This window comes from Dermacentor andersoni, chromosome 5, assembly GCF_023375885.2.
Source record: "Dermacentor andersoni chromosome 5, qqDerAnde1_hic_scaffold, whole genome shotgun sequence".
NCBI classification, from domain to species: domain Eukaryota; kingdom Metazoa; phylum Arthropoda; class Arachnida; order Ixodida; family Ixodidae; genus Dermacentor; species Dermacentor andersoni.
In genome coordinates, this window is record NC_092818.1 from 10,753,882 (window position 1) to 10,773,261 (window position 19,380).

Sequence of the window (19,380 nt, forward strand, 5' to 3'; positions counted from 1 at the left end):
CCTTAGAGGCACTCTGCAGATGTCCCTCAATAATGTGCAGATTTCAGCCTTCCTTGGCTAGTTGCATGCTTTCTTACTACAGATAAATTTGAAGCTTTTGTAGGCCTTGGAACACAAAGCTGCGCACAGCACTTGAATATATGCATTTACATAGTTGGCATGCCTTTATGGAAGTAATCTTTTATGCACACACTGTAAAGCATGGAAAGAGACATAGAAGAAAGGTTCAGAAAGCCAGAGGACAAATACACAGCAAGAAAACAATATCTTTGAAAGGGACAATAGGTTATATTGAAATACCACGGTCGAGACGACGCTTTATTCCAAGAAGGAAAAATGGCGCCGATGCAAAATGAGCACGAGCCGATGATTGATGATGACTTTGTACAGATGAAGATAAAGTCCGCATAAATGCTTACACTAATCTCCCCCGTGGACGGAAGCTTCCAGCCTGGCCGCACATTAGACAGTGGAACGGAGATGAAAGGGCTTCAGGTGGGAAACATGCACGATCTCTGTTCCGCAGCAGCGTTGGTCGGTTGGGGCCTCAACAGGTGTAACGCGATAGTTCACCGGCGAGGTCTGCTCTATGACTTTGTAGGGGCCAATATATCGAGACTCAAGCTTCTCACATAAACTGGGTGTTCGTGCAGGTGTCCATAGGAGCACATCGTCACCAGGGCGGTAGGAAACGACGCGGTGAGAGGCATCGTACCGATGTTTGCGATCGTCTTGGCTGGCTGCAGTGTTCATACGGGCGCGACGACGACATTGGGCAAGACGAGACACAAACTGGTCGCAAATGAATGGTGAAGCGTTGACCGGGCCAGAGAAGAAATAAACGTTGAGTGATGAGGTTGGGTGGCGGCCGTATACTAAGAAAAACGGAGAGTATCTGGTGGTCCGTTGAACAGACGTGTTGTACGCAAATGTTACAAATGGAAGAATCGCATCCCAGTTACAATGATCAGGTTGAATATACATGGATAGCATGTCACACAGCATGCGATGAAATCGCTCTGTTAGGCCGTTGGTTTGAGGGTGGTAGCTAGACGTTGTCTTGTGCACGGTGTTGGACGCTTGCAGAACTTGATTAAGAGTGCTTGAAAGAAATGGCTTGCCTCGGTCGCTCAGAAGAACGTGAGGCGCCTCGTGACGTAAGTAGACAGCCTGCAAGAAGAAGGCCGCTACTTCTGAGGCAGCTCCTGAGCATATTGAGGCTGTTTCAGCGTACCGGGTCAAATGGTCAACAGCAGTGACGATCCATCTGTTGCCGTCTGCAGTAGGTGGCAGTGGACCGAAAAGGTCAATGCCAACGACAGAGAAGGGTTCTGCTGGACAAGGAAGTGGTTGTAGCGTCCCGACCGGAGCAGTAGTAGGTCGCTTACGGTGTTGGCAAAGCGTGCACGAGGCAACGTATCTAGCTATGCTCGTGGAAAGGCCTGGCCAATAGAATCGGCTGCGTATGCGCTCGTGCGTTTTGTGGTAACCCAAGTGGCCTGACGTAGGGTCATCGTGTGAGGCCTGCAGAACTGCAGCGCGAAGAGAGCGCGGTAGAACGGGAACCCATCGATGGCCTTCCGGGTGAAAAATGTACCGGTAGAGCACGTCGTCTTCAAACTTTCACGTCTTCATCTTCATCTCAAACTTCTTCATATTCACGTCTTCATCTTCAAACTTCAAACAGTTTGAGCTGTTTCTGTAGCCTGGCATTGTGTGGAGATGAAACACCGCTAAGGCGATTGATGATACCATGGCAATAAAAATCGGCGCGCTGGTGAGTGGAAAGCACTGAAGGGTGGTTTGATGGAGTCAAGGAAGAAATCGGTGTAATAGACGAAGCGTCCTCCGTGCGGCCAATTTGACAAGGTGATGTGATGTGCTCCGATGATGGTGGTAATGGGCATCGCCAAAGAGCATCAGCATCTTGGTGCTTCCTTCCGGACTTGTATATGACATCGAAATCATATGCTTGTAATCGGAGTATCCAGCGGCCAAAGCGCCCAGACAAGTTTTTGATCGTCGGCAACCAACATAGGACATGGTGGTCGGTCACAACCGTGAAATGTCGACCGTGGAGATATGGACGAAACTTCTGAATGGACCAGACAACAGCCAAGCACTCTTGTTCGGTTATCGAGTACTTCTTTTCCGCGGAAGTGAGAGTGCGGCTTGCATATGCAACAACCTTTCCGCAATATTCGTGGTCGCGCTGCAGCAGTACGGCACCAATTCCTTGACCGCTGGCGTCAGTATGCAGTAATGTGGGCGCCTTGTCATCAAAATGACAAAGAACAGGTGGGGATGTTAGTGTGCGCTTGAGTTCTTGGAACGCGGCTTCACACTGATCATTCCAATCGAAGGAACTGGAACTAGCAAGGAGCTTGTGGAGGGGCGAGGCAATGCTGGCAAAGTTCCGGATAAAACGTCGAAAGTATGAGGCGAGTCCAATGAAGCTGCGCAGTTCTTTTGCACGAAGTGGGCGTGGAAAGTTGAGCACCGCGGAAATTTTATCCGGATCGGGCTGGATGCCGTCTTTGCTAACGAGATGACCCAGGACTTTAATCGTTGTGCTAGCGAAACGGCACTTCCTCGTGTTTAGTTGAAGTTCGGCATTAGAAAGGCACGTGAGCACTTCATCTAAGCGTTGCAGATGGTCAGTGAAAGTCGAGGAGAACACGACGATGTCGTAGAGGTAACATAGACAAGTTTTCCACTTGAGACCGCGAAGAACAGTGTCGATAATTCTTTCAAATGTGGCGGGAGCATTGCATAGACCAAAAGGCATTACATTAAACTCGTAAAGACCATCCGGAGTAGAAAAGGCGGTCTTTTCTTTGTCCGCTTCGTGCATTGGAATTTGCCAATATCCGGAGCGAAGATCAAGGCTGAAAAAGTATTGCGCACCTTGCAACGAATCAAGGGTGTCATCGATACGGGGCATCGGATATGCATCCTTACGGGTGATCTTGTTTAGCGCACGGTATTCAATACAAAATCGTACCGAACCATCCTTCTTCTGCACTAAAACGACGGGTGATGACCAAGAACTGGCGGAGGGACGATGTAGGGAGCACGCGTGCCCATCTTCCAAGCTGGCATAGACAGGGGAGAGGCGCACTATGCCCTCTCCCGATTCTCCCTCGCTCTCGCGACGCACGCGCGCCCTTCCTCCCGACTTGCGGGCAGGTAGCTGACGGGCGAGGAGGACATTCCCCTCGCCCAGGTAAAAAGGTACAAAACAGCGCGACCGGGGGAGACCCTCTCTCTTGGGACGCCGACACCTGGACCGCCTGGACGAAAGCACCTGCCGCATCCCGTGAGTGATCTCGTTTGTCTGACCCACCCAGACAACGAGGCAAGCCTTTTACTACTATTACTGAGAGGACGTCCCTCTGCGAGTGTTCGCTATTGCTAATAGCAATAAACGTTATTACCGTTGACACCGCTGGTTGCCTTATTCGTTCGAACCCGGCGTAGCCGCGATTCCCGCGCTACGTGTTGGGAGTACCACGAAGCGACTGCGTGGGGCTAGATCCGGAGCTCGCCTTCAGCCCTAGCCACACGCAGAGTGGAACCCCCACAACGTATGACATTTCTTTTCAGCATATCGGTGACATTCTCCTCGATGATTTTGCGTTCGGCCAAAGAGACTCGGTAGGGATGACGGCATACAATAGTCTGGCCATCGGTGTCGATACGATGGAAGGCAATGGAAGTCTGTCCGAGTGACGAAGTATCCATATCAAAGGAGGCCTGGTGCTTCGTGAGCAATTTTAGCAACGCTTCATTTTGAGCAGCAGTAAGGTCGGGACTTATCACGGAAGCAAGGGCAGATGAAGCATATTTGCCCTGTTGATGAAGAGCTTGCGAGGCGGCAAGAGGAAGCAGGGAGACTGGTTGGGTATCCACATAACAGGTCATTGCGGAGCCTTGAAGTAGGAGGATTGTCTCAGTGGTCGCGTTTAAAGCAATGATTAACGCAGAGCTTTCTTTGAACCACACCAGGCAGGAAGCGAAGACAATCCCACGGGCAAGACAGCGACCGTAAGGAGTGATGAACACGTCGCCATTGGTGATGTCCATAGAAGAGAGACTTATGACTTGCTCGTAGCCGGGAGGCAGTACAGAATCGGCAGCAGTGAGAAAATGCAGTCGTGGCTCATCGGCACTCCCGCTGCAATGAACTGTCTCGGTCATATGGACTACACGTTGACGGCAAGAGATTAAAGCGGACGCTGAGGAGAGAAAGTCCCAACCTAAAATTAGTTCATGAGCGCACGGGAATAAAATCGCTAACTTAATGTGATCACGGATACCATCAATGAAGACGCGTGCTGTACATTGGGCTGATGGTCGAATGATTGCTCCGTTAGCCCCAATCAGGGATGATCCAATATAAGGCGTCTTCACTTTCCGCAGACGAGAGCACAGGTGCGCATGCATGACAGATATAGTAGCTCCCGTGTCAATCAGAGCTAACAAAGGCACACCCTCCACAGACACCCATAACATGTTCGAAGGACGTTCAGGAGGACTTGGAGCACTTCGCGGCGATGCAGTTTTCCCTCCAAAAACTGCACTGGTTAGTTTTCCAGTCGGTGGACATGAAGTTGGGAGACAGGTCGAAGTGGCGAAGCAGAACGTCTGAGCGGAGATGGGGAGCGGCGTCTTGAGGCACGTGTGTTGTGTGCGGTGTTGGAGAAGTCGGCCAGAGATGGAGATCGGCGAACGGGAGGATTATCGTCATAAGTGCGGTAAACGCGAAGAGGTGGCTCATCGCGTTCAAAGGCCGCATAACCACGACGTTCGTTTTGCTGGCGGTGTCGGCAAAACCGGGAGATATGTCCTCGAAAGCCGCAGTAGTAGCAGATAGGCCTCGACGAACGCCAGGCAGAGTAGTAAGGCGGGTTCGGAGCTCGGGTGACTAAAGGGGCCAGGTGATCGTGAACAGACGCAGGTGGTGCGATTGGAGACGGCGCGGCTGGCATTGCAGCAACCTGGGCGTAAGAAGCCGGTTGTGGGCAAGGAGAAGCGTTGGTATGCTGGGCGTTCTGCAGGGAGGCCAATTCCTCCTTAATAATACCACGCAGGTCAGTAGAAGCAGGTTGGACGTGAGCACTGCTGCAAGGGGGTGAGCCATGCGCTTGCAATTCCTCACAAATTATGGCTCGAATGATAGACCGGAGCTCAATACTGTTTACCAGGGGGTTGTCGGAAAAGTCCGGCTGCAAGCGGATTGATTGCAGGGTGTCGAGGCGCTGACAGATGGAGACGATGTCTGACACCGTCGAAGGGTTTTGAGCGGCGATTGCGTTGAAGGCAGTAGATCCGATACCCTTAAGAAGGTGTTGCACGCGATCAGGTTCTGGCATGGCACTGTCGACACGGCGGCAAAGCGCGAGGATGTACTCAATGTACGAGGTATACGACTCGCAAAATGCTGGACGCGCTCAAACAGCCTCTTTTTCGCAACTTCCGAACGAACCGTGAGTGTGCCGAAAATCCGTCGTAGCTGCTCCCTGAAAGACGACCAATCACGGAAGTCTCTCTCATAATTCAGGAACCATGTCTTGGCTACTTGAGAGACGTAAAATGGCACATTGTTTAACCTCGATGTCTCGTTCCAGTTGTTGTATTCGCTGACACGATCGTAGTTGTCGAGCCAGTCTTCAACGTCCTCACCAGGCAAGGCAGAGAAGATTTCAGGATCGCGATACCGGTTGTTGGCAGGGCTGGGAGTGGGGGTGGCTGGCACTTGAACCGAGATGGTGGACGCTGCGGTCTGGTCTTGCGACATGGCGGCCTCTTGGCTTAAGCGGCGTCCCGAACGTAGCTCCAGGAGAGATGTTGAAGTGGATTGAGGTCGAAGGGATCTTAAAGCGCCTCCACCACTTGAAATACCACGGTCGAGATGACGCTTTATTCCAAGAAGGAAAAATGGCGCCGATGCAAAACGAACACGAGCCGATGATTGATGATGACTTTGTACAGATGAAGATGAAGTCCGCATAAATGCTTACAATATACCTTTGTTACAGTTTCATTTTAGATGCATTTTATTTGCATGGTGCAACTTGTGCCACCCTGTAAAGGCGGAGAAAATAAACAACACAGGATCAATTGCAAGGGCGATGCCAAGTGTATGGTCGTGCTGCAGTACATGTCATCGGTTTCTGTTCATTGGGCGTAACCGTTGACAGCGACTGCAGAGTTGGTTCGCCTCTTGTAACTGCTCGGCTACACTCGTATCAAGTGGCTAGAAGGGAAAAAGCATTCAAGCTTCTCATTCAAGTTCCTTCAAGTGCGTCGTTCTACCATGGCCACTTCTATGCATGTGAGTTCATCATTCGTCTAGTGAATTTTTACGCAACAGAACTTCGTTGTGCCAGTGTTCGGCAACCTCGAAGCATTCGATGTAGGAGATGGAGATGCGTGGCCCTGCTATGTTCAATGCCTTGAAGCTTTCTTTATCTTCAATGACGTCGCAGCAGAAAAAAAAAGAAGTCAGTCTTCTCTAGTCGCTGTGGGCAGAAGACATATGCTCTCTTGCAGCATCACATTAAGCCCGCCCAGCCGCAAAACAAGACCTTGCTAGAAATTCTTTCCATTCTGGGTGACTGTTACTGCCCCAAACCGTCTGCTGTTGTCCAGCGTTTTCATGGTGACACTCAAAAGTATCTCGAAATATTGCAACTTTGGAACTGAGCTTGTAAATATGTTGGACCGTATCGTATATGTTGGACCGTATGGGACCGTGTCGTGTTTGCCATCAACGACACAGCCGTGCAGACAAGGCAGCTCAACAAGCTGCTCGGGTGCACCTTCCCACCTGCATTAAATCAACAATCAGGCTATTTGTCGATGATTGTGTCTCTACCGCATCATATCTAACCGTCATGATTCTTCTCACCTTCAATCTGATCTTGACAGCATTAATTTTTGGTGTTCACTCTGGCCCATGAAATTGAACGCTAACAAATGCAGAATAATGAGTATTTTCCAAGGAACTGCTGACTGTACTATCCCTGTTTATTCCATTACGAATATTCACTTGCTATCTGTCATACTTAAAAATACCTAGGTGTCCATCTAGGTGACAATTTATCGTAGAATACTTATATTAACCACGTCATTACAATGCGAATCGCACTCTTGGTGTTTTGCGACGTAACTTTGCTTTGGCTACTGTTTCTTTAAAACTTCTTCTTTATAAAACTTAAGTCAGGTCAAAACTCGAGCACGCTTCTTCACTCTGGGATCCTCACTCTTCTACACTTGTAAAAGCACCAGAAGCCATAAAAAATCGTTCACCTCGGTTCATTGTTGCTAATTATTCCCGCACTGCCAGTATTACTTGAATCAAGATTTCTCTAGACCTTCCTAACCTTTCTATCAGAAGGAAGCAGGCCCATTTATGTCTCTTTCTTAAAATCTTCTTTACGAATCCTGAACTGAAATGCGCATTGTTCTCGCCACCTTCTTACGTTTCATCCCACACCGACTGTGACTTCAAAGTTCAAGTGCCGTTCTGCTTGACCAACATGTACTTCCATTCCTACGTGCCGAAGACATCATCCGAATGGAATCACCTTCCTGCCTCCATCGCCAGCAACCCTGAGCACGCATCATTCAAGACTGCCATCTTGAACATGTATAACCACTCTCTGTAACGCCGCAATGGCATTGAGAGCATTTAAATGAATAAATAAAAAAAAGATGCCGTGAAAACTGCATTTACCTTGCTGTGAAGAAAGATGCCGGCGAGATAGCCAGTTCTAGGCAGAATTTTGTTTCCTACGCATAAGGTTGTGGCATCAAAGGGGCGCATCTCATGCTACCGCTGTGGGGAGGAACACCTCGCGACCGAGTGAAAGCACATCATCACTATGTGCAATTAATGCCGAAAGCAGGGACGCATTGCTCGAGTGCACAACTTGAAGAGAAAACATGGTTCATTGTGGAAGGGCAAGTCTACAAAACTACGTGGTCCCGTGCCTCTAGTTCGTAGAACTTCAAGTCACACGGACTAGGTCAGCACTGTTGACAACAACGCACGTGCCGATGTGTTTGACGTGCAGCCAGTCGACACTGTCACACCTTTGCCACCCTTCACCATGACCGTAAGCGTTTGTAGCAAGCCGCTGCATATGGAGCTGGACACCGGTGCAAGCGTTTCTGCCCTTGCAAAATAACGTCTTCAGGAGCTACTACCGTCGGTCACTGTCATGCCATCGGATGGGCTCCTACGAAGCTTCTCAGGCGAGCTCACACAAATTCAAGGCAAAGCAGATGTAGCAGCATATTTCTGCAACAGAAAAGCTGTCCTACCTTTGTTCCTGACTCGGGGAGGTTCACCAACACTGCTAGGTCGCAATTGGATTTGAGAACTGGACATTGACATTGCTGTCTGGGAAGCAGGTGTTCATGCTGTTTCTGATGTTAAGGATGTTATTCAAGCATTTCCTGAGCTATTTGAACAGAGCTTTGGAACTTTCAAGGGCCCAAAAGCCACAATTCATGTTCCGCAAGATGTGGTACCCAAGTTCTTGAAGCCACGTGCCCTGCGCTTTGCCCTGAAGATCGGGGTGTCACAAGAGCTTTAGCACCTACAAAGAAAGGGTATTTTCGAGCCAGTTGCTTTTCAGCTAGGGCTGCGCCTATTGTTCCAGTGGCTAGGACGGATGGTCGCTTCAGAATTTGCGGAGATTTCAAGATTACTGTTAATCTAGTGGCCATGTTGTAAAGGTACCCAATTCCGAGAATTGAGGACCTTTGGGCCATGCTGCCGGGGGGGTGAAAAGTTCACCAAACTGGATTTGAGGGATGCCTATCAGCAAATAGTGCTTCATGAAGACTCTAGGAAGTATGCTACCATATTCACATATATGGGGCTATTTCAGTGTACACGTCTTCTTTTTGGAATTTCATCAGTGCCTTGTTCCAAAGAGAAATGGAGAACTTTCTTTGAGGACTGCGGCATGTTGCAGTATATTTAGATAAAATCCTTGTCACTGGTCTGAATGATTCAGAGCACCTTCACAACCTCAGTGCTGTTCTCTCTTGACTTCGTGAGGTTGGACTCAAGTTGAAGTTCGACAAGCATTACTTCTTTGTGCCGCAGGTGGAGTACCTAGGGCACATCATAAGCAAAGAAGTGCTGTCTCCAAGCTTGAGCAAGGTACCTGCAATCTTTCAAGCACCTGCAGCCCGTGATGTCAAGAAACTCCAAAGCTTTTTGGAGTTTGGGAACTGCTACAAGCATCTTCTTCCAAACATTTCTGGACACCTCTGCCCTCTGCATCTGCTTCTCATGAACAAGAAGAAATGGCTGTGGGGAAAAGAACACAAAGATGTGTTCACTACAGTGAAGCATTTGGTAACAGCTCCAGTCCTAGTATATTTCGATCCAGAGAAACCAGTGTGTCTCAATTCTGATGCACTTCCGTATGGGATAGGTGCAATTTTGGCACATCGAGAGGATGATGGTCGAGAACTGCCCGTTGCCTTTGTATCCAGAAGCTTTGTCTCATGCACAGCAAAACTACAGCCAAATTGACAAAGAAGCACTAGCCTGTGTATTTGGTGTTGAAAAGTTCCACCAGTACCTGTGGGGCATTCCTTTCACTGTTTACACGGATCGTAAACTGCTACTGGTATTGGTGAGTGCTGATAAGCCCATTCCTGGGCAAGCTTCACCATGACTAGCCAGATGGGCACTGAAACCTTCTGCTTACAAGTACAAGCTCGTGTACAAGCCTGGTCAAGACTTAGATCATGCTGATGCCCTCAGTAGGTTACCGCTGCCAACAAACAGGGCTGATCTGCCTGCACCTGCTGAAATCTTCATGCTTGATAAGCATACCCGAGACTCTTGTCACCAGCTGTTGTAGCACAGGCTACAAGAAATGGTCTACTCCTTAGTCACATAGTTCTTGCTCTCCTGCAAGGAGAAGGGCTTCCAGTCAGACCAGAGGGCAATGCATTCACAGCAAGGAGCTGTGAACTCAGCTTCCACGAAGGTTGCTTGCTATGGGGTTCCAGAGTTGTTATACCAAAATCTCTACAAGGCAAAGTCCTGTCCATTCTTCATGCTGGGCATCCTGAGAATGAGAAAAGTAAGTCGATTTCCCAGAAGCCACGTCTGGTGGCCACGAATTAATGGTGACATTACTAAGAACGTAAAAGGTTGTGTCACATGCCAAGCTTACCAACATTCACCTCAACGCATTCAGCATACACCCTGGCTATTTCCACAGAGACCTTGGCGAAGGTTTCACATTGACTTTGGGGGCCCTATATTGGGACATACATTTCTCGTCATTGTTGACGCATGTTCAAAATGCGTTCAAGTCTCTCCTGTGGCATCAACATCAATGAATGCTGTCATCACAGCACTGCAAATAGCATTTGCACAGCGTGGACTGCCAGATGGCATTGTGTCCGATAATGGACCCGCCTTTGCAAGTGAGCAATACTTGGAATTCCTGGCACGGAATGGGATGCGTCGCATGCTCATACCACCCTACCATCCAGCTTCAAATGGTGTGGCGTAGTGTGTTGTACAGGCTTTCAAGAACAAGATCAAGAAGAGCGGTTGTGGATCCTTCCAAAGCCAAATTTCAAGGTTTTTGTTTCATTATAGAACCACAGCACATGAGGTCACTGGCAGAGCACCACTTGAAATGCACATGGGAAGGATGTTCAAGACACCTTTGGATGCTTATCGCCCAAGTTTACACACTTCAGTCCTGCTGAGACAGCTTAAGCAGAAGCTGCATGCTGACAGAAGATGCCGTTCTTCTCCACTGCCAAATGTGGAAGACAATGTACTTGCAAAGAACTTCCGGCAGGGCTCACCGTGGGTTGTTGTAAGCACCGCAGCTCAATCAGCAGCTACCATCTGTCTCAGTGATGGCACTGTCTGGCATAGGCACGGGGACCACCTTCGTCCTTAACGCGAAGAAGTCTCCGCACCGCCTGCGAGATCGTTGGAGCCTGAACCTCCTATTACACCAGGTGTTGATAACCGTCCAACAACTGTGTGTGATACTGATCCAGCTGTTTCTGCAAACTCGGAGCCAGCCGTGAACGTGACTGGTGGCACAGAAAAAGGGTTTGGCTATAGGCTAGTTGGTGTCACAAGGCCCCTTGGTGTCACATGGCCACTTTTGATCACGAACGAGCCCAATTCAGATGGGAATTCTCGACCACGGTTGGCTTCCTCCCACAGCTTGCACAAAGGATCCCATCACGACAAGAGAAATTTGATCCTGCTTGAGCTGAATCGCCATTGAAAGTGCACCGCATGATACCTTTATAAAAGGCATATGACATATGTTTGGTATTGTAACGGACACACGGCTGGGCATGTTCATCTGCGATTTGCAGCACAAGTGTGCTGATAGTGGCGTATATTCCACAGGCTGGTTTACTTCCATGGTGTGTTCATTTCTACCTTATCTTGAATAAAAACATGCAACAAATGCTTTGAAGCATGCAAGGTGCAACGTGCTCACACGTCAAAACAAGCCATGTAGGCTTTGAGACTTAATGTTGTGATCAGTGTATCAAAGACTATTCCGCAGTGCGAGCGACTTGCGTCATTCGTATGCGAAAAATAGCTAACTTTTTTGTGGTCAGCACAGCTTTGGAGAACCAAATTGGTAATTTCCCACCTTTCAAGATCTCGAAAAACTCAGAAACGTGCACAGGTCTCAGATAATTTTCGTATAAACATAGTTTATATTTTGAAATATTGATGTATTGAACTATTTCACAGTCCCCTCCGACTTCGACATACTGTATTTGAATGTGTTGTGTACAAGTGGAGTTGTTGGTAATCACACTTGAACTCCTCAGCAATAGCACTGCTTGTTCCACATCATGCATGCTAGAAATTACATTCATGAGAGATGAAATTTGGGCTACTTGGTAGCGATGCATGGCGTAAAAACAGTGCAACTTTACACGGACGAAGAATCAGCACTAGTTTGTGTCTACTAGTCTGCGTCACAGGTCTGACCGCCGCCATGGTCAGTTGCTTCGTAGCTGCTGGGGACTGAGGGCCGGGTATTGATTGTTGTATTCATATAGGAGGTTGTGGCCAAGTACTGCACCAGGGTGGCCAATCCTGCTCTGGTGACGTTCTGGTCACCGGGATCAGGCCGCACTACAGGCCTGTTTACGCAATTTTATCAACACGTGGATTTTCTTTTTTTTTAATCCGGTGGAAAATTGCACGGCACCGGGATTCGAACCACGGTCCTCTTGCACGCGAGGTGGATGCTCTACCTCTATGCCACCACTGCCTCCTAGCAGTGCTATTGGAGGAATTAGAGGGCAGTAAATGGGATATAATAGGGCTCAGTGAAGTTAGGAGGACAAAAGAAGCATATACTTTACTCTTCGAATGTATTCTCACCCCTCCCCTCTGCAATGTACATTTATGTACCTTGAGGGTATCACAAATGAATAAATATACAGTGCTAAAAAGCGGGCGTGTCCTCTGCTACCGGGGCTTGGCGGAGAGACGAGAACTAGGGGTCGGATTCATAATTAACAAGGATATATCTGGTAACATACAGGAATTCTATAGCATTAATGAGAGGGTGGCAGGTCTTGCTGTGAAACTTATTAAGAGGTACAAATTGAAGGTCGTCCAGGTCTACGCGCTTACATCCAGTCATGATGACCAAGATGTCGAAAGCTTCTTTGAAGACGTGGAATCGGCAATGGGTAAAGTCAAAACAAAATGCACTATACTGATGGGCGACTTCAATACCAGGGTAGGCAAGAAGCAGGCTGGACACAAGTCAGTGGGGGAATATGGCATAGGCTCTAGGAATAGTAGGGGAAAGTTATTAGTAGAGTTTGCAGAACATAATAATATGTGGATAATGAATACCGTCTTCCGCAAATGGGATAGCTGAAAGTGGACGTGGAGGAGCCCGAATTTCGAGACTAGAAATGAAATAGACTTTATACTCTGCGCTAACCCTGGCATCATACAAGATGTGGACGTGCTCGGCAAGGTGCGCTGCAGTGACCATAGAATGGTAAGAACTCGAATTAGCCTAGACCTGAGGAGGGAACGGAAGAAACTGGTACATAAGAAGCCGATTAATGAGTTAGCGGTAAGAGGGAAAATAGAGGAATTCCAGATCAAGCTACAGAACAGATATTCGGCTTTAACTCAGGAAGAGGACCTTAGTGTTGAAGCAATGGATGACAATCTTGTGGGCATCATTAAGGAGTGTGCAATGGAAGTCGGTGGTAACTCCGTTAGGCAGGATACCAGTAAACTATCGCAGGAGACGAAGGATCTGATCAAGAAACGCCAAGTATGAAAGCCTCTGAGCCTACAGCTAGAATAGAACTGGCAGAACTTTCGAAGCTAATGAACAAGCGTAAGACAGCTGACATAAGGAAGTATAATATGGATAGAATAGAACATGCTCTCAGGTACGGAGGAAGCCTAAAAGCAGAGAAAAAGAAACTAGGAATTGGCAAGAATCAGATGTATGCATTAAGAGACAAAGCCGGCAATATCATTACTAATATGGGTGATATAGTTCAAGTGACTGAGGAGTTCTATAGAGATTTATACAGTACCAGTGGCACTCACAATGATAATGGAAGAGAGAATAGTCCAGAGGAATTTGAAATCCCACAAGTAACAACGGAAGAAGTAAAGAAAGCCTTGGGAGCTATGCAAAGGGGGAAGGCAGCTGGGGAGGATCAGGTAATAGCAGATTTGTTGAACGATGGTGGGCAGATTGTTATAGAAAAACTGGCCATCCTGTATACGCAATGCCTCATGACCTCGAGCGTACCGGAATCTTGGAAGAATGCTAACATAATCCTAATCCATAAGAAAGGGGACGCCAAAGACTTGAAAAATTATAGACCGATCAGCTTACTGTCCAAACCAAAGGACCAGGCAGGATTCCGTAAAGGCTACTCAACAATAGACCATATTCACACTATCAATCAGGTGATAGAGATATGTGCGGAATATAACCAACCCTTTCATATAGCTTTCATTGATTACGAAAAAGCGTTTGATTCGCTTGAAACCTCAGCAGTCATGGAGGCATTATGGAATCGGGGTGTACACAAGCCGTATGTAAAAATACTGAAGGATATCTATAGCGGCTCCACAGCCACCGTAGTTCTCCATAAAGAAAGCAACAAAATCCCAATATAGAAAGGCGTCAGGCGGGGAGATATGATCTCTCCAATGCTATTCACAGCGTCTTTACAGGAGGTATTCAGAGACCTGGATTGGGAAGAATTGGAGATAAGAGTCTTGTAACTTGTGGTTCGCTGACGATATTGCCTTGCTTAGTAACTCAGGAAACCAATTGCAATGCATGCTCACTGACCTGGAGAGGTAAAGCAGAAGGGTGGGTCTAAAAATTAATCAGCAGAAAACTAAAGTAATGTTTAACAGTCTTGGAAGAGAACAGCAGTTTACGATAGGTAACGAGGTACTAGAAGTGGTAAGGGAATACATCTACTTAGGGCAGGTAGTGACCGCGGATCCAGATCATGAAACTGAAATAATCAGAAGAATAAGAATGGACTGGGGTGCGTATGGTAGGCATTCTCGGATCATGAACAGCAGGTTGCCATTATCCTTCAAGAGAAAAGTGTATAACAGCTGTGTCTTACCAGTACTCACGTACGGGGCTGAAACCTGGAGGCTTACGAAAAGGGTTCTACTTAAATTGAGGACGACGCAACGAACTATGGAAAGAAGAATGATGGGTGTAACGTTAAAGGGACACTAAAGTTTACCAGAAAGTCAAGTTAAAGTGATAAAGCAATGCTCTAGAACGTCCAAGGTGTCAATGTAGTCGCGAACAGAGCTTTAGTAACGGATAAATTGAGGTAAATGCATGACACTATTTGAGACGCCCCAGCGACATTCCAGTACTAGCCCGATGACGAAAGCACTCCTCATCATAATTTGTCACTAGTACTCAACTACTCGTATTAAAAAGATAATTTCATTAGATTATAAGACGGAAGAAAATGCTACTTGTCTATTTCTATTCGATTCTAAGAAAAAAATAACATTTTGACCCTTGAGTAGTATGGGTGATCGAAAGGTTTCGTTTTCGCTCGACTCTGCGCGCTCGACTTTGTGCCGCGTGCGCTTTGGAGTTTCAGTTGTTTCTTTATCGCGTCGTGCTTCGGTGGTCCTGCTGGCTCGCGAAACTTGCATTTGGAACAAGCAGCGAGAATGCCACGTCCATGTGATGTCGTGGGATGCGCAAACGGTCCATGGAACTTGGTCAAGGGCAGTTGCAGTGGCGAATCCAACGTTACTTATCACTGTGTGCCAACCAGTGAACCTCTCCGTTCGAAGTGGTGAAGTGCCATACCTCTGCCACGTAGTGCGCTCACGTAGTGCGCTCACATAGTGCACTCGCTGCACTTTCGTCCAGAGGATTACGAGTTCAACGCCGACTTACTGAAGTCACGTGAAGTGCCTTTCAAAGCAGGCCGTCGTCGTAGTAGTACGCAACGATGCCGGCAGCGCGAGCCCTCAACAGCAGGTCACGTTCCAGTGCTTAAATCGCTGAACTCGAGCCCAGCATCGCGAGCTAATGTGTCGTTGTCAGGGTCATTCATTGCAACGAGTGTCGAAGTTGGCGTCATAAAATAAAGAACCAGCTTATCGTGGTGCGCTTTCCCTTCCGCTAGCCACCATAGTTCCGCTTTCGCGCTGCTGTCGGCTCTGCCTTGGCTCTGTTTCTGGCCGCGCGTTGGCGTTTTGTGCAGAAAAGCCGTAGCGCCTCCTGCGGACGCCGTTTTACTCACCGACGGCGCAACGTCACTATGAGACCATGACGTCAATTCTCCTCGATCGGAGGGCGGGTGACTTGAACTGCGCTAGAGGTACACGGACGCTTCAGAACGCATTTTCTCTTAAAATAAGTCTCTTCTTCGCACGAAACAAGCGTTTCGAGGTTTCTGGGATGGTATTTCAACAGTCCACGTTGACTTAATATTGACCTTTAGTGTCCCTTTAAGGGATAAGAAAAGAGCAGATTGGGTGAGGGAACAAATGCGAGTTAATGACATCTTAGTTGAAATCAAGAAAAAGAAATGGGCAGGGCATGTAATGAGGAGGGAAGATAACCGGTGGTCATTAAGGGTTACGGACTGGATTCCAAGAGAAGGGAAGCGTAGCAGGGGGCGGCAGAAAGTTAGGTTGGCGGATGAGATTAAGAAGCTTGCAGGGACAACATGGCCACAATTAGTACATGACCGGGGTAGTTGGAGAAGTATGGGAGAGGCCTTTGCCCTGCACTGGGTGTAACCAGGTTGATGATGATAAATATGCATATATGCATTGATAAACATAACAATGAAGACGCGCATCCCTTGCCATTTGAAATGTCATCCCGTTCTCGTGGAAGCCCAAACAGCTATTGTTATGCATTGAAGTGCTACACGGACACTGAGAAACAAACGAACAATAAGCATGATTGCTGCTGCATTGGCATCTTGTGGTGCTCAATATAGAACCATCACATCACCGTTGGTGCCTTTGCAGCCACCAACAGATGCGTTCCATTGTTAACAGAAATTATTTCACACTATGTTGCAGAACCCGGGGGACCTGTCGAAGAGCCAGTAGCCAAGGGGGCCCCGGCTGTTCGGCTCAGTGCCATTCGGGAAGTGGTGGAGCAGGGAAAGCACGCTCTGCTCGATGTCAGTCCGGGGGCTGTGGACCGACTCAACTATGCCCAGTTCTACCCCATTGTGGTGTTCCTGCGTGCCGAAAGCAAGCAGGCCGTCAAAGAGCTGCGATCACGGCTGCCTGTGCGGCAGAGTGCACGTAAGCTGTACGAGAGGGCACTCAAGTTGGAGCGGCTGTGGGGACACCTGTTCACCTCCACGGTGGCCCTGACGGGCGCCGACATGTGGTACAAGAAGCTGCGCGAGACCCTGGACAAGCAGCAGCAGCTCAGCATCTGGTGCTCCGAGAACAAGCCCGAGGAGGCCATCGGAGACGACTTCCTCTTCCCGGTCACATCGCGGCTAAGCTACGCATCATCACCTGAGAGTGACCTGGAGCTGGCGTCGGAAGGGGCTCGACGATTGGGCCTGGTACGAGCTTCCAGCGACCCCAGTGTGGCCACCCAGGAAGATGCTCTGGCACCGCCACCCTACCTGCCCCCTCTGCGGCAGCCACCGCCTGTAAGAACCCCAACAGCTTCAGCAGAACTGATAGTTGGGCGAGTTGGTACGAATTCATAGTAAACTATTTAGCCCGCACAACTGACAAGGACAGAGCGCTCGCGTGTCCCCCTTAACTCTGTCCTTGTCAATTGTGCGTGCTAAATATTTTACTATGAACCCAACAGCTTGGTCACCCAAACATTGCTGCATCATTGGCAATTAGTGCACTGTTCTAGAAATGCATCATTCGGACTGGAGCATCAGAGATAGAACAAAGGGCAGCGCAGTGGTGTGAGCAATGTAATGGTGAGAATTGCTGGACAATTGCGCACAAATGGCAACGGTTATGTCAGGTTATGACTGGTTATGTTGTTGTGCTTGGGAGTTAACCAATAAGTCAACCAATGGCCTACTACACAAGCACTAGCCTCACAGTTCTTGCAAGTCCACGAAAGGCAGCACTCTACCTTTTCTGTCATCCTTTTATCTCTGCACCTATTTTCATTTTTCTTGTGTGCTGGAACTTGTCTTTATAAGCATTGGTGCCTTGAAGCATGCAGATGGGTGCAAGGGCAGAGCAACATGCATACAAAGTTTTGCCCATTCACTCAACATCATTTGGTGCATGTGCCTGCTTTGGCAGCACCCACTGTTCCAACCATTGCACCAGCATAAGCACCCATGTTTGCTTCCTTTTCTTACATCACTGCATTCTTTTCCACTTATTCACTCTATAAGGTTCTGTTCAGTGTCGAGCAGTGTGTTGTCGTCCACTGAAAGATCCCAGCTGTATGTTTTTTTGTTTTTGATCTACTTTGCTAACTAATTTACATTGGTCACTCACTTCACAAGAAGTGTCTGTTCGTTTTTCAAGTCCTTCGACGTGACGCTCCTGGCGCTGGACCCGGTGAGGCTTGCACTGCAAAATCCCATGGTAAACAGCCACGGCATCGGACGGACGCCATGGCCCACACCTAAGAAAATTTACTTTGCCCTATTCGAAAATTCAGTTGACCCACATTCAAGACTGATCTGGCCACTCCCAAAATTGACTTGGCCCACCTCCAAAATGACATTGCCCAATTCAAAAATTAAGTTGACCCATGTTCAATACCTACCTGGCCCACTCCCAAAATTGAATTGGCCCACCCTCAAAATTGACTTTGCTCAATACGTGCACACGACCAAGTGAAAAGTATCGTGCGGAAGAGTCAGAGCTTTCGCATTCAATGCACATAAAGGGACTTAAGTGTCTCTTTAACTTTTTGCAACAAAAAGAAACAATGAGGTTTTGGCGATAAAAGGTGTGGCCACTTTTTTTTAGAGCGCAGCTCCTAGGCACCTGTTCCTGCATTGAGCATCGTCATGCCTCGGCATCTCTCGTAACCGAGCGCATGAGTACAGCGAAGCTTGAAAGACAGCGATAGCAAAGAGAGTACAGGGGGGAAAGTGGAGAAGGAGAGTATGGTGAAAGCGTGAGATGGAAAGTGGAGGAGGAGGGTATGGCGAAAGCGTGAGAATAAAAGCACAGTGCCGCACAAGTTGTGCTCTGCGGGCGACGGTGGCTACTAGATGGCGCCAGAGTAGTGTGCGTCAGACGTATCGAAACAATGCTATTTATGAACAGAGGTATGTTTGCTACTGTGAATCGTACCCACGTGTCACCTATGCGCTGCCTCTCGTGACCTCCTAATTAGCGAGGCAGTCACGCCACAGTTTGCTCTATTTGCAGCGTGCCACACGAGACAGATTGTCTGCACCAGCCTATATTGCGAAATGAAAACACTTATGAAGCTCCGTTCAAATTTCACCTTAGGGAGTATAGTACCTAATCATTGATGAATTTTTTTGCTCTTTATTTTCTTTGGTGCACATCTTACAGCATGTGCTATGTATCTGTGCTGGGTTTTTTCCCCCTTTTGTTTTGATTACAAGGCATTCCAACAAGGTTCATGCCCTATGCTATCTTTTCTTGAAGAGAGAAATTGTCATCTGCCCTACTGCAGCATGAATCTACAAAAGAAACCCACACAGATTTCTCACAAAATAAGCTTTGCAATTGAAGAAAAATTCCTCCGGGTCCGGCATTCAAGCCCAGGGCCAATGCCTTACCAGGACAGTATACTATCTGAGCATATCTGGAGGCTAGCACATTGCAGAGCAAAGGTGAAGTACTCTCAA

General features: G+C 48.0%; 1 protein-coding gene across 2 annotated transcripts in view; it reads left to right on the forward strand.

The window, feature by feature from the left end:
• Positions 1-19,380, forward strand: part of pyd (zonula occludens-like protein polychaetoid) — a 298,483-nt gene that overhangs the window by 199,059 nt on the left and 80,044 nt on the right. For both annotated transcript variants that reach the window (XM_055070109.2, XM_050177563.2), the window contains exon 14: positions 16,625-17,217. In XM_055070109.2, coding sequence (XP_054926084.1) covers positions 16,625-17,217 — 593 coding nt within the window. The remainder of the gene's footprint in view (positions 1-16,624; positions 17,218-19,380) is intronic.